At 41.5% G+C, this 27,446-nt stretch overlaps 1 protein-coding gene across 1 annotated transcript in view; it reads right to left on the bottom strand.

Annotated features, from left to right (window-relative positions):
* Nucleotides 1-27,446, bottom strand: part of LOC126457350 (heterogeneous nuclear ribonucleoprotein U-like protein 1) — a 132,632-nt gene that overhangs the window by 86,561 nt on the left and 18,625 nt on the right. Inside the window, exons 3-4 of the mRNA XM_050093577.1 lie at nt 17,397-17,581; nt 9,652-9,731 (exon numbers count right to left, since the gene is read on the bottom strand). Of these exons, the coding sequence (XP_049949534.1) occupies nt 9,652-9,731; nt 17,397-17,581 (265 nt within the window). The remainder of the gene's footprint in view (nt 1-9,651; nt 9,732-17,396; nt 17,582-27,446) is intronic.

Below are 27,446 nucleotides of genomic sequence, written 5' to 3'. Positions count from 1 at the left end.
TAAGGGAGGGATATTTTGGCGTGAAATGTATGGCAGCTGTCAAAATGCTGGTATTGTTGTTGTTGGGTTTCATGTGGAGAGAGGTGCGGATGGAGCCACCAGAAAGGTGATGGTCAAAGTCTAGGAATGTGGCACACTAGTTTGAGAAGAACCAGGTGAAGTGGATGAGGGAGAAAGTGTTGAGGCTGCAAAGGAACAGAGATAGGGTGTCTTGGCCTTAAGTCCAGGTGGTGGTGGTGGTATCAGTGAACCTGAACCAGACTTGAGTTTTGCTAGGAAGGTCTCCTCTAGATGGCCCATAAACAGTTTGGCACAGGATGATATGTGAGTGCCCATGGCTGTGCCGCAAATTTGTTTGTATACCCTCCCATCGAAGGAGAAGTAGTTACGGGTTTTAGGGATTCAGGAGGTAAAGGGGTGTGGGGATGATGTAGAGTCGGTGTCTTTTATGTGGGAGGCTAGATTATGGGCAGTAGGTTGGAGGTGTTGGTCAGCGAGAGCCGAAATTCTTACAGTGAGGGCACAATAACGAGCCACAATGTGGTGTCCAAGATTGTTGGGCTTGGTGATTTTGGGGACCATGTAGAAGGTGGGGGTGTGGGGTAGGATGAGGAGGGAAATGGTTTCAGTGGAGAGTTTCTGGGAAAGGCCTAAGGCTTTAAGCAGGGACTGGAGATTGTGTTGGACATGAGGGATGGGATCATTGTGGCAGAGTTCACAGGTGTAGTAGTCAGATGATTGGCAGAGGTCTTCCGCCAGGTACTCACTGTGATTCGTAACAGAAGTGGTGGAACCTTCATCTGCAGACAGGATAATATCAGGATTTGTTTTGTGGTTATGTATGGCTACTCTTTTTTTCTACTGAAAAGTAGTTCTGAGGAAGGGACCTGGGGAAGGATGATGAGGCTAAGTTGACTACTCCACATATAGACTCCACCAGAGTGATCCCATCCCGAAAGTCCAACAAAATCTGCAATCCATGCTTAATGCCATAGAGCCTTCCCAGAACCTCTCTCCTGAATCCATTTTGTTCTTCACCCTTATGATAGATGCCCCCCCCCCCCCACACACACACACACCTTCTGCATGCTCCCCAAAATCTACAAACCCATCAATCCTGCATGTCACATTGTGGCTGATTATTATGTCCCCACAGAAAGAATTCACTGACCAGCACCTCCAACCAATTACCCATAATCTAGACTCTCACGTTGAAGACACCAACCACTTTCTTCACCGACTGTCCGCCATCCCAATGCCTTTATCTCCTGGACACCTACTCTTCACTGTTAATACCACCCCCTCATACTCCAGCATTTCTCTTGCGCATTGTATTACCGATATTGAACACTACCTTTCCCAACCTTCTCCAGACTCCAAACCCACTGCCTCATTCCTCATACACCTAACCAAGTTCATCCTAATCCACAACTACTCCTCCTTTGAATTAAAGGTATACAAAGAAATCTGCGGCACAGCCATGGGCACCCTGTCCATGCCAACCTGTTTATGGGCCTTCTAGAGCACACCTAGTTTCCCAAAATACCAAACCCCTAGTCTGGTTCAGGTTTACTGATACCTTCATGATCTGAACTCAGAACCAAGACTCTCTTATCTTCACTCCTTCACAACTTCAAGACTTTCTCTCCCATCCGTTTCACTTGGTCCTCCTCACCCAATGCGCCACCTTCCTAGATGTTGACCAACTTCTGTCTGACATATCCATCTGCATCCTGTCCACATTAAACCCACCAACAGTACCCACATTTCGACAGCTGTCATCCAACAGTACCCGCATTTCAACAGCTGTCATCTGTTTAACACTAAAAATCCCTCCCATACAGCCTGTCCACCTGGAGTATCAAAAACTCCCTTGCTCTGTAAGTCGAGGGTCTCACCAAGGCCTTCAGAGATGACACTATCTCCCACACCTGGTTCACAAACAGATCTGCTGTGCCAATTCCTCTCACCCCCCTCCCAGAACCACCCACTAAGGAGTGTCCCTCTCATCAACCATAACCATCCCGGCCTGGAACAGCTGAACTAAGTCCTTCCCCACGGCTTTGATTACCTATCATGCGCTGAAATGTGGAACCTTCTACCCAAAATACTTCCCATTCCTCCTTAAGTTGTGTTCTGTCACCCACCCAACCCCCACAACATCCTAGTACATCCCTATGCTACTCCCAGCCCCAGTCCCAACACCTTGCCACAAGGATCATAACCCTGTTGAAGACCCAGGTCCAAGATCTGCACAACCCACCCATCCAGCACTTTGTATTCCAGTCCTGTCACAGGTTTATCTTACCCTATCAGTGGCACATGTGAAACCAGCCTTTTACTTTACAGCTGTGCTGCAATCATTGAACAGCTTTTTATATTGGTGTGATTGCAACCAGTTGTCTGCCATGGTGAACAACCACTGCCAAACTGTGGCCAAGAGCAAAGTACTCTACCCTGTGGCACAACATGCAGCTGAATGTAACATGCTTGCCTTTAATGGCTGCTTCACTTCCTGGGACATCTGGATCCTCCCCTCCACCACCACCAGCTTTCTGAACTGCCCAGATTGGGGTTATCCTTATAACACATTCTCCGCTCCCATAATTATCTCGACTTCAACCTACAGTAACACACTGTCCCCACACCCTCTCCCAACAGTTTCCATCTCCTCTCTTATCTCCCCATTCTTGTCTTCCATCCTCCGTTTGCTACACTGTGCCAGTGCACCCATCCATATTTCCCCACTCCTCTCTTTTTTGCTTATTTTTTCCCTGCCTCTGATCCCCACACTATCTCCTGTCTCTTTGATTTGCATTGAGTGCTGATGGATGAGTGCTGTCATTAACAAATACTGGATGAATACAGCCTGGGTAATTTGTGTGCCATGAGTTATACTGCCTCAAGACATATACACAGTTTCTAACTGTATATTACTTGTATTAAACATTTAATGTAAGTTTATACCTCTTGATGATTAAATTAATATGGCATTTTAAATTTTTAATTTGATTGATAATTATATGGAATGTTGAAAATCAAATTCTTATTGCTGCTGTAAGCTGTTAGAAAGGCAACCATCAACTTGGACCTTGCAGAAGTTTAGGCTGTACTTTTCCTGAATTTTGGCTCGAAAAGTCATGGTGCAGCCAAAAATTGAGATTTTCCCCCTCTCAGATCATAAGACGTCAATTTCAAAATGACATTTCCTCCCATCTTCTGGATAGAAAAATTTAATAAAGCAGCTGCTCTGAAAACAGGAAAGTGACTTTGGTTTTCAAAAATGTCAGCTTGTCCGTACAACTTATTCACTTTCTAAGGAGCCACAGTACTGCGACTGATGTGAATTAGTGGTTATAAACTGAATAGCCTCAGTCGGTACCAACAGCTCTTTCAGCACTGCAAACATAGCCAGCCTGTTAGCAGAGAACAATGTGTTTAACACATCTCTGTGCTCCTAAACAGAAGCTGATGTACATAACACATGGAGTTACAAATCACAGAAACATTATATGTATTTTAATTTTATATGGTTTAAATTTGATGTATTTAAAGAAACAATGGAAACGGTATGTAGGAGTATCAACAATGTAGGAAAAGACAGATTGCTACTTACCTTAAAGAAGACATGTAAAATTGCAGACAGAAACGATTAAAAAACATGCATAAAGGTTTTGGCCATAGCCTTCAACAGCAGAAGAGAAGCACACACCATTCATACACACAAGCAATCACACCTCACAACATGAGCACCTTGGTCTAGAATGCAACTATACACTATCATTCCGCCCCCTTCCCCGTCCCCACCAGACTGCTGCTTGCATCCAGTGTGAGATACTGGAGTTGGTGGTTGTGTGCAAGAGGTGTGCTGGCTTATGTTTACGAATGGAATGTTTCTCTCTTTGCAGGAGGAGGCTATGGCCAAAAGGGTTATGTAAGTTTCTTTTATTGTGGCTGTCTGCAACTTAACGTGTCGTCTTTACGGTAAGTAACAATCTGCCTTTTCCTAAACTGTAAGTATTAAGTGAAGCTACTCTTTGCTACTACAAAATACATTCAGAAGCATCACACAATGGAGCAGATTTACTCTAGACTATAAGTTTCACCCAATTCAAGCATAATCATTTCTCAGCCTCACCAGCATCTGATTCTTCACCCTCACTAGATAATCAAAAACGCTACTCAGTCACTAACACCAACTAGGTCATCTTCAAATCCATAAGATTATTGGAAATTTCAGGTTTTTAAAACTTTTCATGACAAGTTCTACTGATGTCAACCCCAAAGCAGCCAAAATCCAGTGGCACGTGTCTGACGCGAAAGCATATTGTGAATGACCTCTTGGCATCACAGTTGCATCGTTCATTATGTTTCCTCTATAGAACTGTGTTATACTAGCATTGAATTAATGATTAATAATCACACCCAAAGGCTGCAACAAACTTATGTCACCAGGAATAATCATTAGATAACAGTTTTTTACTGTCAGGTTTTATTTTACTCAGTCACCTGTGTGCCAGCATAAACTATCCAGCACAAACACTGATTTTGAGTGAAGACGAGCTCCAGGGGGTTTATTCCGCACTGCTGAAATCCAGTCTAGGACCAGTTCCTCTGTCATCCACTCACTGCTGTGGGCTCTTAAAATGGTAATGGTATCAACTGGGAAGGTTTCTTCCTTAGGGAGGGGTTTTAGATTAAAAGCCATGTATGACACCAATTTTTGTCAATCAGCTGTAATGTTTAACATCACTGTGCACAAATACTTTTCAGTACCACATTTACGTACTTGCACACTACATTCCCGTTTTAAGTTATTTACTGCAGTACTTCCGGCATATTGAAATCGACCTGAATTTTGTCTGCATTCCCTATCTGGGAAAGCACATAATTTTTGCATCAAAGTTTGATTACATAATGCTGAAAAGATACCAGGCTGTTTCCTAAAGGCTGAGGCAGTTTTTCCACAGTTTTAGTTCTGCAACGCACAGATTATTTCATTGCATAAATTACCAGACTCACCCAAATGAAACTTTAAACTCTGTTGGCAAAAACTTTTTTGCATGCTATCTTGCAGCCTTCAGTTTGAATCATTTTTGTTGTAAAGGCATAGAAACATTTCCTATTTTGAATTACAAAAACAAGCAAGTCATTTTCCATATCTGGAAAGTAGCATTTTTGTTCTCAAAGTGCATATTGACTTTTTGAGATACACTACCAATGAATAGGTTTGTGTTCGTAACATCAAATCTGCATTCAGCTTTCAGTATTGTTTTTTGTAGCTGATAACTTGAAGTTCAAATTTCACTCTTTCACTAGTACATTCCTTTCCATAGTCACTCACAAACAAAAGATCAACTTTTCTGTCACCCTCAACTTCCTTACACCTCCCGATAAATCTGCTGCTTTCATGACACTCAAGTAAAAGTCTGGTGCAGATGGTTTGCCACCTAGTGGCAGAGCAGGTGAAGCTTAAGATTTTAGTGTAACGATTCTATTCTGCCAGCAGTTAACCCAGGAATTGGAAAGGGAGAGATGCAACTCAGAGTACTGTCTAATTTAACTTTCTCGTAAATTTAGTAGTGTGGCTTATATTTGAGATTTACTTTTTGCTATAATCTCGTGTCAAAAGTTGAGGTGTGGCCTATACTCATGCAAATACAGTAATATATATGGTTGTGCTCGTGATTTTCATCACCCCCCCTCCATCTTCTTTCTTGTCTGTATTAATGTTTTTTTTATCATTACTGGCAATTGTTTTTGCATATGTCCTTTCAGGATGTTTTATCCCTTCTTTGTAATCAGTAACCTTCACCACTTCACTGCTTTCTGATAAATTTCATTGTTGATTCCCTATCATCATGTTTTCAGGTCTTGTTTGGTATGCAGTCGGTAATTTGATCTTTGAATACTCTTGTGTTCCAACATTCTCTTATGCACTGCTAATGAATCCTGCTTTCAGAATTTAATGTTTGTCACATTTTGTTTGACCCTGTATCTACAAAACATGAGAAGGGCAAGTGTGTCATATCACCACCTCCCTATTCTCATCTCCCACCCTTTGCCAATGCACCTACCCATCTTTCCCTGTTCCACTCCTCTCCCCCCCCCCTCCCCCCCCCCCCCCCCCACACACACACACATCCCTGCCCTACAATCCCCTGACACTGTGCCTGTTGTCATCCAAACCCTGCACACTCCGCCAGACAACATTCATCTCCCCCCCACCTGTACACTATCACACCTTCCTCTTCCCTCCTCCAGACTGCTGCTAGGATCCCATGTGATAATTGCATTCTGGCCCAAGATACTGGAGTTGGCAGTCATACATGCATGAAGGTACTGCTTTGGGATATGAAAGGTGTGTGTGTGTGTGTCTTTTGCTGATGAACGCTGTAGCAGAAAGCTTGATGTACATATCTTAATTGCAGGTGTCTGCAACTTAACATGTCTTGTTTGCAGTAAGCAGCAATCTACCTTTTCCTACACTTTCGACATTTCTACCTAGAGTTGCCACTGTTTCACTCCAAGGAAAATTCACATTGCTGTAGTACAATTTAGACTGAATGTTTGAGGACAAACAAGACTAATACTTTTTGGAATTGTAAAAGTGTTGCTCAGAATTAAGTTTTCTGTTCCATTAAATCCATCATATATACTGTATGAAAAGAATATGGATCACGCAACTCAAAGCTAAACACAAATTTTCACTTCTTATAAAGAGTACAGCACATTAATGTGAATGGGAATTATTGAACGTTGAAATGAAGCTGTGTGCAAAAGAGCAAATGATTGAGCTCACTCCCCACTTGAGAGTTGTGGACTATTGCTCCAAGAACATTTTAATCTTCATGTCAATCATACAATGAGGTAACATAAGTCGTGAGAAAGGAGATGCGCATATACAGATAGTGATAGCATTGTGTACACAAGGTATAAAACAGCAGTGCATTGGTAGCGCTGTCATTTGTACTCAGATGATTCCCATGAAAGGATTTCCTAGGTGACTATGGCTCCACGATGGGAATTAGCTGACTTTGAATTCGGAATCCTAGTTAGAGATAGATACATGGGACATTCCATTTCAGAAATTGTAATTCAATATCCTGAGAGCCACAGTGTCAGGAGTGTGCTGAGAATACCAAATTTCAGGCATTACCTCTCACCACTGACAATGCAGTGGTCCATGGCCTTTTCTTAACGACCAAGAGCAGCAGCTTTCGTGTAGAATTGTCAGTGCTGACAGACAAGCAATACCGCATAAAACAACTGCAGAAAACGATGTGGGACATACAACAAACATATCTGTTAGGCGAGTGTGGTGAAATTTGGCATTAATTGGCTATGGCAGCAAATGACAGATGCGAGTTCCTTTGCTAACAGCACATCATCACGTGCAGTGCGTCTCCTGGGCTCATGACAATATCAGTTTAACTCTACACGACTGGAAAACAGCGATCTGGTCAGATGAATCCCGACTGCAGTTGGTAAAAGCTGCAAGTAGGGTCCAAGTGGCACTGTGCAAGCTGGCTCCATAATGGTGTGGGCTGTTTTTACATGGAATGGAGTGGGTCCTCTTATCAAAATGAACCAATCACATACTGGAAATGGTTGTGTTTGGATACTTGGAGACCATTTGAAGCCATTTAATGGTGGGCTTTTTATTGATGACACTGCACTACGTCATCAGGCCACAATTGTTCGTGATTGATTTGAAAAACATTCTGGGCAATTCTTGTGACTGACTTGGTCACCCAGATCACCCAACGTGAATCCCACTGAACATTTATAGAAAATAATCAAGAGGTCAGTTGGTGCACAAAATCCTGCAACAACACCACTTCTGGAATTATGGATTGATATACATGCAACACGGCTCAATAATTCCGCAGGGGACTGTCACAGATTTAGTAACTTCATGCCATGACAGGTTGCTACACTACACCAGGCAACACGACTAAAGAAAATTTTAGGAGGTATCCATGGAGTTTGGAATCTCAGTGCGTATCTGACAGCATTAGTCATGATAGCCTTAATGTCATAATCAGGGTAGGGCGTGGTACACTATTTTTTTAATTTAAGGAAACAGAACCTGTCCACCTGCATCTACTAGATATTGGGTGTGACAAAAGAATATACTGTTTAACAAGCTTTTTAAAACTTGGACACACAAAGCACAATTACATATAACGGAAAAAGAAATTTAGAAAATTTTGGCTTCTCAGTAAGAAAAAATTTCTAGAAATAGAAATATTGACATTCAACAAGTGCCTGAACTTAGAGATCTTAGTGTTATATCTGGAGTGTGGTTGTGATTTGGGCTACAATCTGGACAGAGTGAAACTCACATAACAAGAAAGTAGAATAATTTGCTGTGGACCCCTACAGCAGGAAATCCAATATAAAGTATCTGCAGACATGCCAACTTTGAAAAGTGAAAAATCAGGAGAAGTTTAGCAGTGTAATATTGTAAATTACAACACACCCCTGACGATTAAAGTTGCAATAATGCAATAGCTGTAACAACTGAATTACATTTGCTTTATTATTTATTATAAGAGAGGGGGGAGGGGAGGGGGGGGGGTAAATGGGAGGCAAAGTTGAAATTGTCGAGTGGAGGGGCGGGTAGTAAACCTAAATATTTTCCCCCTGAAACATTTATCCCTCTAACTTCCCCCTAGGCAGCTTAATTCTCCCTAAATTTAGGAGGAAATCCCCAACTTGGCAACACTGCCTTGTAGACACAACAACGCTAATCACTTCGCTTGGAACGACTATAGACTACTACTTGTCCACGATAACTTTACGATTGCGCTGGTGGTACCAGAAGTGAAGGAAATTGGCACTAGTTGAAAGATATTCATTTGTCTCCAAACGCTGACAACGATAAGTTCCTTACTTCCTTGTAGGCGCGAGCTACGCCTACTGCCGCCCCCAATAGCCACCGCACGAATCTTCCAAGTTAACATAGACAAGTAGCAGCCATACCTTGTCATCCACCAATATATCGAAGGCGCAGGATTTTCAAATAGTAAGGAAAGTATTGAAACTGCCCTGATAATCTGGAGATCGGTCTTCACGGTCAGGAGATCGGGAGGAAGAAGGAAAAATCGGGAGTCTCTCGCTTAAATCGGGAGAGTTGGCACGTCTGTATCTGGTATAAGAATACACAAGGAGTTTGTATACAGACATGCAGGAGGAGGATGACAAAAAATAGAACAAACGGCGCAACTTAGTAAGGACAAAAGTACGTGCAAAACAAATAAGTGCACTAATGGTGAATGACTTGGTGTTGGGAATGAGTCACTCATTTATCACTTCACTGAATTCAGTAAATCAAAACAGCACAACTCTACCACCTAATATGACCATACACTGATATCTTATGCACACAAGGACTATCTGCATTTACAAATTTGAACAACACTTTTCAGCATCATCTATTACTGTGACCAGCTACTCCTTTACTAATGTATTCAGCAATCTTCCCTGTACTAACAAAAGCACACTATCACTCGATACGTACAGGAATAACAAAAGGCTTCAACAATTCATTTTTACCAAAGCTTGTATTAAAAATATGGGCTTAATGTATTTTCACTCTTCACAAAACAACTGCCTGTGCCAAAATAAGACACAGTATGTACTCACACCAACTAAGGATCACAGCATTTTCATCATACTCCGGTTCATCATCTCTACGCTGTGGACCACCTGCAGTGAACCCTCCCCTGAAAGAAGAGAACAGATAAACAACAACATTATCTCAAATTTCTAAATTTAATTTTCAGCTTTTATAGGGGGGGAGTTATGACAACAATGAAAATATATTTTTCACTAAATCAAGCTCGTGTACTTTGCATATTAACACTCTTACACAACGAAGAGAATGTAGTCAACTACTTTTAGTATCCTGCTTGTTTCTGAATCCAGTTCCTCACCCTTTGCCGATTTAATTCAGATACACGCTATTACCCTTGTTTTACCTTTGTTGTTGTTCACCTTAATACATCTTTTCAAGAGACAGTCAATTTCTGGTCCTTTATCGTCTGACAGAATTACTATGTCATTAGCAGACCTCAAAAATTTTATTTTTTCCACCCAAAATTTTAATTCCCTTTCCCAATTTCACCTTGTTTTCCCTTACACTTTGCTCAATATACAGGTTCAATAATATCAGAGACAGGCTATTACTGTCTCACTCCAGTCAACTATAAATGGATTAGAGTAACAAAGTGATTAACAGCGAAGCAGAGTTGAGGGTGGAAGGGGACGATGTTGATGGTTCGCAGGTGCGTGTGCATGCAGCATGGCTGCCAGTGCATGTGTGCACAGTATGGCTGTAGGTACCAAAAACTAAAATTCTGTACTGACTACCTTCTTCATACCACCTTTTAACATACGGTATTGAGTTCGATTTACAGGATCATAAAGCAGTTGTGGCTTAATGCATGCACTCCTGTGTGTACAGTGAACCTATGTTCCTATTATTTGTATATCTCAACAAAAGCACCAGGAAGTGCACTGTCTTTTACAATAATCAGAATTATTCACATTTAGTTTAAGTAATTTTTATGAAAGGAGCACTGAAGTGGATCTGCAGTGTTCTTTTGTTCATCTAAATACAGTAGTCACAACATTAAAAATAATATTAGCTGCTGAAGTACTTACAAATCACTGTAGTGCGCAAATAGTACATTATACTAGTGTGGATGGGTATTCCTTAATAACATGAGATTTATTGGGGAAATGTGGTACAGGCCATTCAGTCAAAAATATGAAACACCAACACAAAAAGATGGTAAATGCCACTTAATTCAGAATAACGTTCGTCCTTCAACACACTCATTCTCTGTGCTCTGGTCTGTGGAAGAATCTCTGGATTTGCCAAGGATATTATCTTCCCAATACTACTTTGTACACTCCACTTTTCCATGCTTCCTTAAACATTTCTGTCCGGTATACAACGTTACTCCTCTTCTCTGGCATTACTTGTGGCACTGCATCCCTTATAGTTCTTGAATTTCTGCTACAGTAAAGCTTTTGTTATTTGTTGGTATGGAATCTTTGATCTACACCCAAATCATTTCAATGGCATTGTATTGACAGTGGCATGGTGGAAGTCCAAGACCCCTGTTTCTACGTTCTTCAGCAGACTCGTCTGCAACACTATGAGCTTTTTGTCCTCCACTATTTCCAAGAGTTCTGCTTTATATAAATTGTACTGAACTTTCAAAAAGTGGTGTTCAGACTATTCAACAATGCAGAATTTTTTCATTGCTATTATTTGAGCTTTATCTTCAGTATGAATAGTATGGGGAATTATCCATTACAAAGCCACACAGCCAACTTAAGTTTTACAACAGCTGCCTCTCAAACCATTTCAGAAATTTATCGCGGTTCAGCTAATCAAAGGAGTCACTCATTTTCCTGAATTTCTAAATCAGGAGACAGGTATGAAACCAGACAAAGTCCTACATGCAAGACAACAATTCTTGAGCCCTTTTCCATGAGAGCAGAACTTCCACATGTACTATCATCTGTGCGGTCTTTTCTGATGGTATGGCCAGCATTTATCCAGGCTCCACCAAGCCAGACAAGGTCTTTGGTTGGTTCTTTAATGATGTTTCTTAAAATTGAGCATGCCACAATACGATATCACCCCTCTCCATTACAATTTTTCATCCACAATTTTTTTTTACTTGAAACTTGCTACCAACAAATAATTCTACCTCACAAAGAGTAACGCACAGTCTTTTTAAATATGGATGTTCTTTTCTCTCATAATATCTACACATGTGGCGATGAACATCATATTTTTTTGTTAGTTGTTGCTTTATGGGATTGTGGGGGAGGGGGAGGGGGGAGATTTGCTTCGCCATACCACTGCAGCAAAAAAGTAATACGCAATTGACAGAACATGTCATCTGCTGAAACATCTGACAAATTAGATGGCACACATAGATGTAAACAGTTAAAAAATGTGCACCATATCAGGAAAGAACACCATCAAGCACAGAGCAGTAGGCACAGAGTGCAGCAGGGTTCGGTGTTGCCACTCAATAAATGTCAGTAGCCAGAACAAGTGTCCTGTATGCTGCCAGGCTAAAATGACCACCTCGCGATGCGAAGGCCGAGAGGGAGTCGGGTGAGGTCAAAAGTCCCAGAGTTGGTTCTCCTGGAGAGAAGACCATTGTGCACCCCAAAATGATGATATATGCTAACAGGCAGGGACACAAAGTCCATTCGAGGGAACAGAATGACGAACAGGCCGAGGGAGGAGAGCTGCAGCATCAGCAGCCTTGTTCCCTGGCACGCCGACGTGACCAGGGACCCACAGGAACACCACGTTGGCTCTCCCCACAGCAAGCGAGTGGCGGCATTCCTGGGTCCACCTGAGCAAAGTGCGCAAAGACTCTGAAGAGCACTGAGAAAATCTGAGCAGATGACAATTTGGAAGCCTGGCGCAGAGCTCCATAGTAAAAAATAAGAGTTTCCTATCAAATGTGAGTCCCTAGAATTTTGGCACCAACGAATGGAAGAAGGAATGGGCTGAGATGTAGGAACAGGTGTTACAAACACCCAGTGTCGCCAGAAGTTCATACAGGCAGTCTTGTCAGCACAAAAGCAGAAGCTATTGTTGTTGCTCTGTGAGTAAAGACTATCAACACATCACAGAAGATGCTGCTCAAGTAGACAGGTTTGTTGAGAGGTGCAATATATCACCAAGTCATCAACAGAGATACAGGCTCGGATACCTGGCAGGAGACAATCCATAATGGGATTAATGGCTATTAAGACACCACTGAGCACAGAACCCTGACGCACCCCATTCTCTTAAATAACACTGTCTGGCTAAACTGAGCCCACACAAACCTTAAGAACACGATCTTTTAAAAATTCCTGGATAGAAAGGGACAGGCAACTCCAGAAATCCAACGTGTACATACGACAGAGGATACCTGTCACTCAGCAGGTGTCGTATGCCTTCTCCAAATAAAAAAAAATATGGCCACAGTTTGACACTGTCAGAAAAAAATTGTTCATAATGTGAGTTGAGAAGGTGACAATATCCTCAACTGCAGAGCAATGCCTACAGAATCCACATTGGGCTTAGTGAGGAGACTGAAGCCACCACAACAGCCGACCATTAATCATAAGTTCCATCACCTTGCAGACGCTACTGGTGGGAGAAATTGGGTGGTAGCTGAAAGGAAGGTTGGTTTGTGTTTGTCCTTACCAGGCTTAGGTAAGGGAACGACAATGGCCTCACACCAGCAACAGGGAAATGTGTAATCTGTCCAGATGGGGTTACATGTACGGAGGAGGAAGCGTAGGCCCACAGGATTAACGCCATCTGATCCTGGAATGGATGACAGGGACAAAGAGTGCAGGTTTAATCTACCTTATAGTAAAAGCAGTATAGTAACATTCATGATTCTGGGAAGAGAAGGATATCGTCCTTTTCTCTGCCACCCGTTTCAGATGGAGGAAAGCAGGATGGTAGTGGGAGGAACCTGTGCAAAATATCGGCCCAAGATTTGGAGATATCAAAAGGATCGACAATGACATTGTACGCTATGGTCAAGCCATGAACCAGGGAATGAATCGCTGTCCTCGAAAGCTGACAGATTACCCCAACCACCAGAAGTGGGAGTAAAACTGTAAAAAGAGCTTTGGAAAAAAGCCAACTAGATTTTTTGTTATCCCTGAAAACACGGCAACACTGCACACGTAGTTGTTTATTATGGAAAGAATTCACTATCGTGGGATGGTGTTTAAAAATGTGGAGAGCTTGTCTCCACGTGCAGATCGCTTCACAGCATGCCTCAGTCCACCAGGGGACGGGGGCAAGTCTCAGTGAGAAAGAGGTGCGAGGTACGGAACATTCCACGACAGTGAGAATAGTGTTTGTAAGGTATTCTACCTAGTCATCAATGGGGGCAAATGGTGTTAATCTAAAATGGATAATGAGAAGTAGAGTTGCCTGTCAGCTTCAGAAAGCTGCCAGCTGGTCGGACGCACAGATGGCACGTATGTTAGCAAACCAACACAGGGTATATGGTCACTCAAGTGTGCGTGTGAGAGGACAGACACTCAAGATGATGAACAAGCTGAGCAGTACATATCAAAATGTCCAAGTGGGAAAAGAAGTGCGTGGAATCAGAAAGAAATGTGGGTGTACCCTTGTTCAAACAGATTAGACTGAGCTAGCTGAAGATACCTACTACAAGAGAGCCCCTCTGACGGGTGTAGAGAACCCCAAAGGGGATGGTGGGCACTGAAGTCACTGAGCAGCAAAAAGGGAGGGGGAATTTAGCAGTAGGATGCAAAATGTCTGCTCTCATGACAGCACAAGACAAGGGTTGGGTTGTTTGGGGAAGGAGACCAGACAACGAGGTCATCGGTCTCATCGGATTAGGGAAGGACGGGAAAGGAAGTCGGCCGTGCCCTTTGAAAGGAACCATCCCGGCATTTGCCTGGAGCGATTTAGGGAAATCACGGAAAACCTAAATCAGGATGGCCAGACGCGGGATTGAACCGTCGTCCTCCCGACAAGACAAGGTTGTGTAGACATAGCAAAGAGAGAAGATTAAACCAAGAAGGGGAAGACAGACAGCAATAGCTTGAAGCTGGGTGTGCAAGGAAATTGTGTGATTATAGATGACTTACTGAATCAGCAACATGACACCCATATGAGCTGGAGTCTCCACCTCAGGGAGAAAGTCAAAGTGGACACAAGTATTGGAGGTGAAAGCAATCGTAAAGGCATAATTTTGTTTCTTGGGAGCAAAAAAGAACTTGACAGTATGATTGCAAGAGGAGTTGTAACTCAACCCTACTGACACTAATGCTATGAATGCTCCACTGGAGAATATTCATATCTGATGATAGACAGGAGATGGATCAAATAAGGGGACAATCACTGCAGTGGCTGACAAGTACCAGAATTTGAACGTACACTATGACCTGGTTCAGAGACTGGAGGATCCTTCCTTGTCCATTAGTTCGACAGAGGTGTTGGTATTAGCCTTGGGTTAGCCAGCCGACTGGTTTTTGGTGGTCTGTCCTGGTGAAATAGAGGTCGGGTGGGTGAGGATATGGCATAGTGACACCGCTGAAGAACGGGAAGTTTGCTTGCTTTTGTTTTGACTGCTTAGAACTTTGGCGTTCGTCAGGTGCAGACCCAGATGTTGGTTGGCTATATGTGCACAGTTCTGTTTGCAAGGCATGCAATTTAGCTGGTGCAGGCGATCATTTGTTGGCATGGTGTGCACCCATGGAAGGGGGAAGATGAGAGTCTGACCTTGGAGCTGGACGATTTCACAACTATGGGACCAATCTGTAAGTCACAAGTGTGCGTCGACATATCCTTTGTAAGTTGGAGTGTAGCAAGAAATGTACTATAATTGCCAGAGGGTGGTATATGAGGTTTGCAGCTAGCTAATATTTTCTGAGTAGTTAGTAGTAATCTTTTCCTACGCCTCACTCACCTTACATGATTGTCCACAGGGACCAATCAACATATGAAAAAGTACCAGCTCAGGTAATCACCCCTTTTGGGCCTAGCCCTTACCTGGGGGATGTATGAGCCAACACAATTCTAATAAGAACTTCGGTTTCCTGAAGAACTTGGTCCCCAAGAGAGAGGAAAAGAATAGGAGGAGGATAGACATGCAGCATAGAAAGGGAAGTAGTGCTGCAAAGGCTGGGGCCCCATGGTAGCCAAGCACATACTCAGTGTGGTGAGCCCTGTGGGGGGGAGGGGGACGGAGGAGGAGGATGGGGTGAGCAACATCTGGTTGGAATGAGTTGAAGTTTGTTACTAATGGTTCTGTTCTCTTTTTATCAGGTGTCCGTAGTTTATATGACTCAGGTTCTTCCTTCTAGGCACAGAATGTTTCATTACAAACTTTAACAACAATGTTTTTATATATCTTGAAAGTGCATGCAGTTCCTTAGACTACCTTCGTCAGAGGCAACTGTCACAACATTATCTCTCACCACCTCTAAATACTCTCGCACCAAGCCCAAAACTTGGTATGTCTGACCAAGCAAAACCTGAGAATATCACAGAACTTTCTGTTTAGCACTCATTTTCCTGCACATTTCTACTACAAGCTGGACATCCTGCAGCATGAAATAAATTTGCTGCACAGAGAAACAAAGCACACAATGAAGGGGACCAGTAGTGTTTAGTAGGGATGGGGTGGAGAGAGAGAGAGAGAGAGAGAGAGAGAGAGAGAAAGAGAGAGAGAGAGAGAGAGAGAGAGTTCAAACCCGTATTTCTTGCTCTCCACAGGCAGTGCATGACCAACTACACCATCCAAGTACAAATAGTCCAGACACAAGACTAAAAGCATCTATTATCACAAAAACCATGAATGAAAAGCTGAAGTCTCGACATCTCATTAGCAATAAAGATGGGTGTCCATTTTGGATCTGTAAAAGTGGCGAACAGCTCATCAATCCGTGCTTAACAGATTTCGAAAGAACATAGGCACCTGCTGTACAGGTAGAACTCCTGCAATTTGTGCACTACAACATACTGTTAATGCTGCACTTTTGCAACGTAGTAGTAGTAGTAGTAGTAGTAGTAGTAGTAGTAGTAGTAGTAGTAGTAGCAGCAGCAGCAGAAGCAGCAGCAGCAGCAACAGGAGATTTAGTTTGCCTGGAATATTAAACTAACTAAAGAGCACCATATGGTAATATTTTCCACACTAATTTTCAGATATTATCAAACATCCAGATAAAGATCTGGCAATCAAAGAGCCACACACAGAATGGAATCAAATTCAGATCACTGTTCTTGAGCTGCCTCATAGAAGAAATTGTGGTACCTTAAGAGGTCAATTAATAATTGATAGAATCAAAATCAGCTTTTAATTATCTTTATGAAGTAAATATGTACACCAGAACTGAGTGCAACAGTTCTAACACATTGAGTTTCCAGGAAAACCATGTAATGTTACGACTTATTTGATGTTATTGAATAACAGTAAGTACTTAGTCATTAGATACAGGACAACTTCCTATTAGCGAAGAAACCTGTTCTCTTTCAAAGAAACCATCCCCGTCAGTATTTGAGTTATGTTATTTACAGAAATTGCAGGAAACCTAAATTTGAACTTTATCCTACAGCAAAAAGAGCTGAACCATGTCACATGCTCAATTAACACTAAGAGTTACTGGGTAATCCGTTGCTAGTTGAGCTTCTGGAGTATCTGAGTGCCCAAGCAGAAAACTACAGGAGGTACCATGAACACAATAAATGCAGACCCTGTGGAGGGCCTTGCTTCTATACTTCTCACTTGTACAAAAGGTGTGCAGTTTTGGCTCAAATAATGGGCAACTACAGATTTTATATGTACCACACATTTTTGAAACATAGTTACCTTCTGTGTGGACTTGGAGAATGTTTACGCTTCTCACCACGTTTGTCTTCACTGCTCTTATTGTTATAAGAATCTCTCCTTTCCTCCACTTTCTTATCATCAGTATTTTGTGACTTCACCTCAGGTTTAATATCTGTGGTAGTATCTTCTTTCTTCACTTCTGGATGTTCCTCTTTCACATCCACCTAATAACAGACACTAACTTTAAAATTCTGATCCTGAATACTGAAACAGTAGTGGCATACTTCCACATAATTTTTGAAGGACATGTAAATGTCAAATTAAGAAGTGCAAAAACAAATAGAGAGAAAGAATTAATTTAAGATTAGTCATTACTTAGAATAAAATGCCTTAAGCCAATGTTCTATTAATCCACTACACCCATTGCAAATGGTATGAGCAACAATCCATTAATGACACAAAAACCATCCATGGAATTATTTTCAGAAGTGGAGACGAGTTTACAACCAAATACAGTAATAAGGGGGTGGGGATGGAGGGCAGTGGTGGCGGGTGAGGTGGAAGGTGAGGTGGAGGGCAGTGGTGGTGGGTGAGGTGGAAGGTGAAGTGGAGGGCAGTGGTGGTGGGTGAGGTGGAGGGCAGTGGTGGGGTGTGGGGAGTTAACAGTTTTAGGAAAGGGGTAGATTGCTGCTCACCATGAAGATGATACATTGAGTTGCAGCACACACACGGCCGCATGGGTGCATGCGCTGTGTTTGTATAAATGTGTGTGTTGTCTTTGTTGAAAAAGGCACTCCGGTGGAAAGCTAAAATTTGTAACTGTCTTTTCAATGTGGCTGTCTGCAATTCAAGAGCTCATCTTTCATCCTCTTCCCAATACTGTTGATATTCCAACAAGGAGTTTCAATTGTTGACAGGATTTAATGCTACTTTTACTGCTCTTCTGGATCACACAGCCCTCTGAAGTTTTTTTTGTCCATCACTTCTCAATAAGGGCCTGCCAGGCAGGTTCCAGGTTGTTACCTGAGACCCTAACATACACAATCAAATGGGTGATTAAAAAAGTTGACTCCATCCCTGGGGATATCTCCTAGTGAGTTAATTACAGTTGGTCTACACTCACTTTCCTCTTGAAAATGAAGGAAGATCAGGGTTTACTCTGCCTACAAGATCATTAAGATAAGAATACAAGCACTGATATAAGGACAGCACCAGAAATTGTCTGTTTCCTTGTCATAGGCTCCTTCACAGCATTTGCCTTAATTGATTTTGAAACAGAAACACCAATCAATATGGCTAACGAATTTAACTCTTCTCTCCCCAAGTGCAGTTTGACAACCTCCGTTTTACCTTAACAACCCTTATGTAAATCGGTATTTTAATATGTAACCTGATCCACAGGGAAACCTTACATTTTTGGGACAAAAGCAGGTTTCAGCAATGGCTGCAAACACAAACATAACCTGGGGACACTAATTTGGCTTCCGAGCCAGATAAGTGGAACAACTGTTCCACATCTTTTCAATTAACTAGTCTGTATTAGCAAAGGGTGATTTCAATTCTTCTTCACTTGCTTTACATTTTCCCCCTTGAAGAGGACTCTTAAATCAGAATGTGTGTTCTTTAACAGAATCTCACCTGCGTCAGTATGATATAAGGCACTTTCTTTAAAATTTGGAACTCCCTTCACCCTCGTTGAGATGTGATATGTGATGGGACCCACTCCTTCCCCTTGTATGAAATTTACCCCATACTCGGTAAAAATGAAATTGTTTTATTTGTTGGTTGAAACAAATTAATAAAACCATATTTATAAAGTATATTAAACAGTGTTTTAACACTTATCAGAAATACTATTTTAAACATGCCAACCCCGAGCAGTATTCAGATGGACACACAAAAAGAAACAAAGAGGCTCGACGAAAATAGTATTAACTGTTTTCATGGATCCACAAATGAATCCAAGAGTAACCCAACATATACCCTTTTTGCACTATCCATATGCCAACAAGAATTTACGAAGAACAGTGCAGTTGAAAGACAGTTACATCACTAAAATCTGTATATAGGATTGTTGCTATGATGTTATGAATATAGTCTTGTCCAGATCTCAAGTGATGTAGCAGTTTAGTGTATTACGTTCAAGAACAGAGCTCTATCAAAACAGCTTAATGCAGTTGTTGTTATATAATATTTCTTTCGCCATTTGGGGGGTGGGGTGGGGATGGGGTGGGGTGGGGGGGGGGGGGGTGGGGGGGAGGAGGAATAAAGAGTTTCATAAAAAAGACTGTGCCTCATTTACAGCAACAACAATGTACATCAGATTGGTCTTTTTTATATCAGGATCTTGCATTACTCATTTTTCACAATTCATGGTTACTGCTTTCTGTACTGTTTATTAACTTATGTTTGTCATAATAAACAATATACATTGAAATGCAAAAGAAACTGGTATAGGCATGCATATTCAAATACAAAGATATATAAACTGGCAGAATACGGCACTGTGGTCAGCAACGTGTATATACAAGTGTCTGGTGCAGTTGTTAGACAGTTACTGCGCAGTTGTTAGACCATTACTGCTGCTACAGTGGCAGGTTATCAAGAGTTAAGTGAGTTTGAACATTGTGTTACAGACTGCACGAGCGATGGGGCACAGCATGTAGCAATGTAGTGGTGATTTTTCCATACGACTCGTTCACGAGTTTATCATGAATATCAGGAATCCGATAAAACATTCAATCTCAGACATCGTTGCAGCCAGAAAAAGATCCTGCAATACAGGACCAACAATGACTGAAGAGAATCGTCCAACATGACCGAAGTGCAACCCATTGCATTGCTGCAGATGTCAATGCTGGGCAATCAACAAGTGTCCGCACGCAAACCATTCAACGAAACATCCTCGATATGGGCTTTCAGAGCAGAAGGGCCACTCTTGTGCCCTGGATGACTGCATGGCACAAAGCTTGACACCTCGCCTGGTCCCGTCAACACCGACATTAGACAGTTGAAGACTGGAAACATGTTGTCTGGTCGGATCAGTCTAGTTTCAAGGAGGTGGGTGCATTTGGAGTGATATGGAACCCCTGATACATCTAGATAAGACTGACAGGTGACACATATGTACGCATCCTGTGTGATCACCTGCATTCATTCATGTCCAATGCACATTCCAATGGACTTGGGCAATTCCAGCACGACAATGCGACACCCCAGATGTCCGGAATTGCTTCATAGTGGCTCCAGAAACACACTTCTGAGTTTAAACACTTCTGAGTTTAAACACTTCTGCTTGGCACCAAACTCCCTCAACATGAACATACCTGGGATACCTTGCAACGTGCTGTTCAGAAGAGATCTCCACCCCTCGTACTCTTACGGATTTATGGACAGCCCCGCAGGATTCATAGTGTCAATTTCCTCCAGCACTACTACTGACATTAGTAGAGTCCATGCCACATGGTGACACATTTTAGCTTGTTTTCTGCTATGATAATTACAGAATCAAACTGGTTATAAACTTCCAAATTTAACAGTGCATAAGCAAGGCACTTACTTAACACCAAGGAGTAAAACTGTTGTATAACAGCTGCAACTCACAGTATAAACCGTCAATTTTTACACTGATGTCACATTGCTTTAAGTTCTGGGAAAGCTCAAAGCAGTCTGCCTGACACGTTTTGGAAATAATTCATGTTATGAAGAATTTTGAGTATGTCTCATTGTGCAGTGCTACTGACATGCCAATTTAAATCCAGTTTGAAGCATAGTATATTCTGTGTTCGCATAGTTTGCAGTTATGTGAACTGGTGAAAAAGTGTAATGTATTGCTGTAGTGGCATAACCACTGCTGGTTTCTTTGAAAGTGAGGAAACCAGCACCCCTATTGCCATAGGGACCAAGCCTAATACCTGAGCAACAGCAGCCACTGGTGGGTTTCTATATAACTGGTTCAGAAGCCTGATGATAAATTTCTTTAAGCATCAAAGAACAAAGAGGCCCGCTTTAGGATCTGAAACCAATGTTTCCAGGGTGTATACGTGGACAAGGAAAAAAATTCCCAGATTTCCCGGTTAAAAATATACTTTCTCCTGGGTGGAAACATAGTTTTACCGTGTTAATTGACAGTATATTTTCTCTTGGAACTGTATAACTTATCAATCCTTTGAATGGTTATGGTTTTATACATGGGCGTAGAATATCCCAGTGCTTTAGAAAACGAAACATCTTTTGGAAAGATGTTTGATGTTCAGTAACATGTACGCTGCACATTTTCGTATTACAAAAGTATAAATTCGAATCCCATAAAACAATGTTACTTTCCGAAGCATTGAAATTGAGATTGCGATGCGTATTTGGAAGCCAGTCATAGCTCATGTCACGTGATCTCTCCAGCCGATGATGACAGTGGATATTCAGAGCTTCGGACACGTGGTGTAGTCAGCCAATAGCAACATCACTGTTAAGTAGCGCGAACACACGAACAGGAAAGTTAATGGTTTAAATTAATATATATGATGTTGCTACAAGAAAAACAAAGCTTTCACATATAATATTGGTCTAACGCCAATATGCTGCAAGAGGAGCTAAGCTTTCACATATAATGTCGGTCTTTTATGCACATATTACATTTTAAGATATATATCACAAATATGCCAGTAAAATTTTTAATAACAACATAAAAGTGTGATCTTCTGGGCTATAAATTCTTCTACATGGCTCGTCATCAAAGAGCTGCTTCTTAAATGAGTCCCAGATTCCCAGTGAAGTAGGCATCAGCCTGATATTAAACTTTTCAATGTGTTTTTGGGATGTAAATTTCCTTGGGTACCAGTTCTTTATCATCTCATGTCTGGTTCTTTGTTATGGCATAATGTCATACGTACTAGAAGATGAAAACGTACACTTGAAATGCAGTGAACACTTGAAACTAGCCAATAGTTTGAAATTAAACCCTTTGTTTCAAATATATTGACTGCCTCAGCGTAAAAATATTAATAAAGGACAATTTCTTCAGCAAACCGATATAAATAACTTCATTGTTCTGCATGGCAATTAATGCTTGACTGTCAGAAAGGTGGAAATAAAATAAAATATAAAACTAATAACGTATTTTAGCCTTCCGTAATTTTGTACATATATTTTAATTCAAATGATAGCTCCCAGCCAAAGAAATCAATTTTGTTTTCATTTGACGTGAGTGCAGTAGACAAAGAGGAAACAGCAAAATCACTAAATGTAAACATGGATCACGTGGACACTATCCGCTTCCCTATTATAACTCAGACTGCTCTACGCATCAGACCCGTATCTACGATATTTCCGAACCGGGGCAATAGTAGATAATGGCGTCCTTCGAGCGTTTGAGATAGGCTGTCAAAAATTTAACGTTCATTTTGTAGTGCACATCTTTCTGAAGACTCTGATACATAAAACAAACGTGTCCGAGGAATTGTAAAACATTTTATTTGATCTCAAGTGTGCCAAAGTGCAGCACCACACCTCTCCACACAGCATTCTTCTATCGCTCGTCACTGTATTTTGGTCTGTGAAATTTAAACGTGTATATTTTGTACTGGAAGCCATCAAACTATATTCAGGACAGTGGAAATTAAAATGTCCTATTGTGCCTCTCCTGCTTCCAGTCTGCCGGTAAAAAAACTCTTCAGAAAATTTGCACTCTTTATTCCCTATTAGCTAACAACTTGCTGCTTTGCGCGACATAAAATTTAGTATAGGATACATAAAACCAGTAAAGATATGAGACAAGCAAGACAATACACATTTCTTCAATCCTTAGCTCCTAGATTTTTTTCCTCTCTAATCTTGCTATTGCTACAGCTTTACATGGCGTGCTTTCCTTTCAGTGAAAGGATCTGTTACCTCAAAGTTCGTCAAACGTTTTGCTACATGAAAAATAGAAACGTCGCTATCTAATACTGAAAAAGCTGTAATTACAAATAGGCCCAAGACTGGTGTGGTTTCTCGACCTGATTACCTATATTTTGTCACTGTCTGCGAGATAAAACAAAATAGGCCATTATAATACTGCAGCAATTGTAACACACGCCAACTAAACGAGACTGTTTTCGCAGAAATGGTCATTTTTATAACACAGTAGACTATAATTCACAAAGTACCAATATCAAATGCGTATTAGGCCTACTCCAAGCAAAAAGCTTTGTGTTAGGAAATAGTTTTACACTTCAACTTCATTCATACGCTCCAGTTTCTCAAGGATGAGATTGAAAAGTAGTAGTGTGAAATTTTTATATAAATTTGAAATCGTCATCTTCTTCCATAATTAAAGTGATGTCACCGTTTCTTCTCCTTCCTCGTTCTACAAACAATGTTGTCATCACTAATTCGGTATATATTCCTGCCAGTGTCAAAGCTTATTCGCCGGTTAACTTGACTAACTCTGCCAGAATCATCAGTTTAGTTATCCCGCGATTATTCTCAAGTTAGGCGTTATTACGTGTTCGTACAATGCGTTTTCCGTGCTACTTCCAGAATAGACCTTTAAGCAGCTGTTAGCCGGAGACTGTACAACTGGCCCTTGCTAGTATATTGATCTGGCCAAAAATTTTCTGTCAAAATTTCATTTTCTTGGACACACCGAGAAGATAATACATAATATCTCTTACCTGTTATTCCTGTTAGTCGTTTATTCATGTCTCTGGTAGTCTGAATCAATGGATTTCTCTGGTAATCATAACAACACTCATCATTCGCAAACCCAATCAACCACATAATCAGACAGTGGTTGGCTTTCTTTCGTTCAGCTATACTCTGCTCAGCTCGTATAGCCCCTTTTGTCTGCAGGAAAGTTTATTTCTAGATGTGACGAGGATTCCACTGACAGAGACATTACGTACACTATGCACGCATTCACAAATCAACTTATGATTCATTCAGAAATCAACTTAGAATGTGTTCAACAATGTTCAAAAACTGACAGGGACACGTTTCAAAGTCATACGAACACTCGATAGACCAACGTGCGTGGATGCTAGGCGCTTTATGAAACAAGGTTTTTTCCTCAAGAATATGAATTGCTACAAGATCAAAAGTTTCTGGTATGTGTTGCAGTAAGTTTGGAGCTGTTTAAAAATAAGAAAATTTATTCTGTTTCAAGAAAATTATCGTAACTATTGCCCTAATCAACACGGATAGATATTTGACATGCTGACACACTAGAGAGCTAAATTGTATGTAAATTTGTGATCTTTTACTTGATTTTTGTTGAAAATATAGGTTTGAAGCAATTTTCTACCCCCATTCCAAAGGGCAATATACTGGGGCAGTTGCCTGCAGACAGTACTTGACGTGATGCTGCAACTTTTGGCCTTGAACAACTGGTGCCAACTGCTTTAAATATGACAGTAAGTGGCTTTCACAATTTGCAATAATTTCCTTGTTTACATGTTTGCAGCTTGGTTTGTATTTTTATTCCGAGTGAATTACGTCTACTGCACTTCCATAATAAATATTGTCTCGCTATTAAGGGATATTTTCAAGAATGACATACTACAGGCACACTCCAGTAATTGTCAAGTATTTAAGCAGTTTATATAACATTAATACTGTTAGATTCTCACCTGAAGTATTCAGATGTATTTGTACACCCCTTTTTATGGCACACAACAATTAAATATGAATCATGCCAACAGGTTAGGAGTCATTAATCAAATACTTAATTGTTATAAACAGCTGAGAGTAGACCTAGCTGCTGCTCAAATGTCACTTCTAAGGTGCAATGTGTGAGACTGTCGGACTGCTGCTTGAACCAAACCACTCTTCACAATCTAGCAAATCTCACTCAAGCTATGGCCTCAATATATCCTGGTCACGACTAAATCGTGAAGCCACTGCTACAAGACATCCAAAGAATCTGATGGTACTCAAAATTATCTGAACAGAAGTAAATAAATTATCTGAACAGTAGTATATGCACCCTCGGTGACATAAAAGAACTTCCTTCACTCTGTTCAACTGGCACTGAATCTGAAAACCATACACAGCCAAAGTAGGATGAACTAAAAGCAGAGGTAATGAATCACTTCTGTGAAGCCGATAGGTGTGTGGTTTGAGATAACCAATGACAGATGTATTCTGGGTGGCAAAATCCGAGTCTCTTCAGAAGCTACAGCAGCTATGATGTCCACGATCTTACCTGAAAGAGCATGTTGGTAACACCAGTGACATGCAAGCTTGGCAGACTAAGAAGTCTTTACAGCTGATTTGTATAGTTAATAACCTAATGTGTTTTAGGTTTGATTACAGGAGAAATCAGTATTGATTTTAATGTAACAACCTTAACATACTTGGTCCCAGAATGCTATCAAACAACTTTTGGAAAAATCTTTCACTTCAAGTGCAAATACACAAATATGATGTACGATACTAGGAAGTAATAAAACCAGTAGTTAAGGTGGGGGCGGAGGGGAAGTGCAAGTATAGATGGGTATTGTTTCCACCTTTAACTCTCATCCTACACTTTGGCCTGAACTTGTTGAACCAAAGTCTGCAAACTATTGCAAAACCTGTGCCACATTAAGGGGAATATCAATGCCCTATACTGATAATCTTAAATTTAACATATTTATATTCAGTTTTATGACTAATTATACAAGGTACTAACACAATACTTTGCCAGGATATATATCTTATACATTCATGATCTATCAAAAATCTAATTTTGTTAGGTATCAAAATATGAATTTTTCATGAAGAATTTAAAAAAATTATGATCAAATTATGAGTGCTATCTCCACATAAGCGTAATACCAGTGATGGTAATAGGTAAAAATTTTACAGCTGTAGCTTATGTAGTTCCTGTGATAATGGGGAACATTTGCAAAAATTCAATTTTCAGAAATCACACTAACTCTCTCTCTCTCTCTCTCTCTCTCTCTCTCTCTTTTTTTTTTTTTTTTTTTTGTGGTTTTAGGGCGCACAACTGCAATGGTCATTAGCGCCCTGACTACGTTAAGAATGCACCGTGAGGCACAAGTTTAAAACAACAACTAAAAGGGAAAACACGATAAAAGACAGACTGACAGGCATAGGATTAAAAAACAGCATCATCAAATGTCCTTAGAGAGGTTTGTCAAATTGATAAAACGAAGAACACGAGCAGCTGCTCATGGGTCATCCGCTAAAATGGCATCTAAAGTACATGGCAGGTTAAGATCTAGATGCAGTGTGTTAAAATCCGGATACGACATTAAAATGTGGCGGACCGTCAGCAATTGCCCACATAGGCAGAACGGCGCCGGCGCAGCCGTCAGCAGATGGCGATGGCTGCACCGGCAGTGTCCAATGCGTAACCAGGCCAAAACGACCTCCTCCCGCCGAGAAGGGCGGGAGGAGGACGTCCAAGCCGCGGGAAGAGGTTTCAAGGCCCGAAGCTTGTTGTCTGTAAGTGCAGCCCAATCGGCATGCCACAGCGATAAAATGCGCCGACAAATGACCCTGCTACAATCTGATGAAGGGACACAACAAGAAGCTGTCCGAGGCTGGAGGACCGCAGCCTTGGCCGCGGCATCTGCAGCTTCGTTCCCAGGGATACCGACATGGCCAGGGACCCACATAAAGCTAACCGGAGAACCGACGTCCACCAGCTGCTGAAGAGAGCGTTGGATCCGGTGCACGAAAGGGTGAACCGGATACGGATCACTGAAGCTCTGGATGGCGCTCAGGGAATCTGAGCAGATGACATAAGCAGAATGTCGGTGGCGGCAGATGTAAAGAACAGCCTGGTAGAGGGCAAAGAGCTCAGCTGTGAAGACCGAACAATGGCCATGGAGCCGGTATTTGAAACTTTGTGCCCCGACAATGAAAGAACACCCGACCCCGTCATTGGTCTTTGAGCCATCTGTATAAATGAAGGTCATATTGATGAACTTTGAACGAAGTTCAACAAAACAGGAGTGGTAGACCGAACCGGGGGTAACCTCTTTTGGGAGCGAGCTGAGGTCAAGGTGAACGCGGACCTGAGCCTGGAGCCAAGGTGGCGTGTGGCTTTCGCCCACTCGAAAGGTTGCAGGGAGTGAAAAATTAAGGTGTTGAAGGAGGCGACGA

The sequence above is a fragment of the Schistocerca serialis genome, chromosome 2 (assembly GCF_023864345.2).
Source record: "Schistocerca serialis cubense isolate TAMUIC-IGC-003099 chromosome 2, iqSchSeri2.2, whole genome shotgun sequence".
NCBI classification, from domain to species: Eukaryota; Metazoa; Arthropoda; class Insecta; order Orthoptera; family Acrididae; genus Schistocerca; species Schistocerca serialis.
This window is presented reverse-complemented; position numbering and strand designations above follow the sequence as displayed.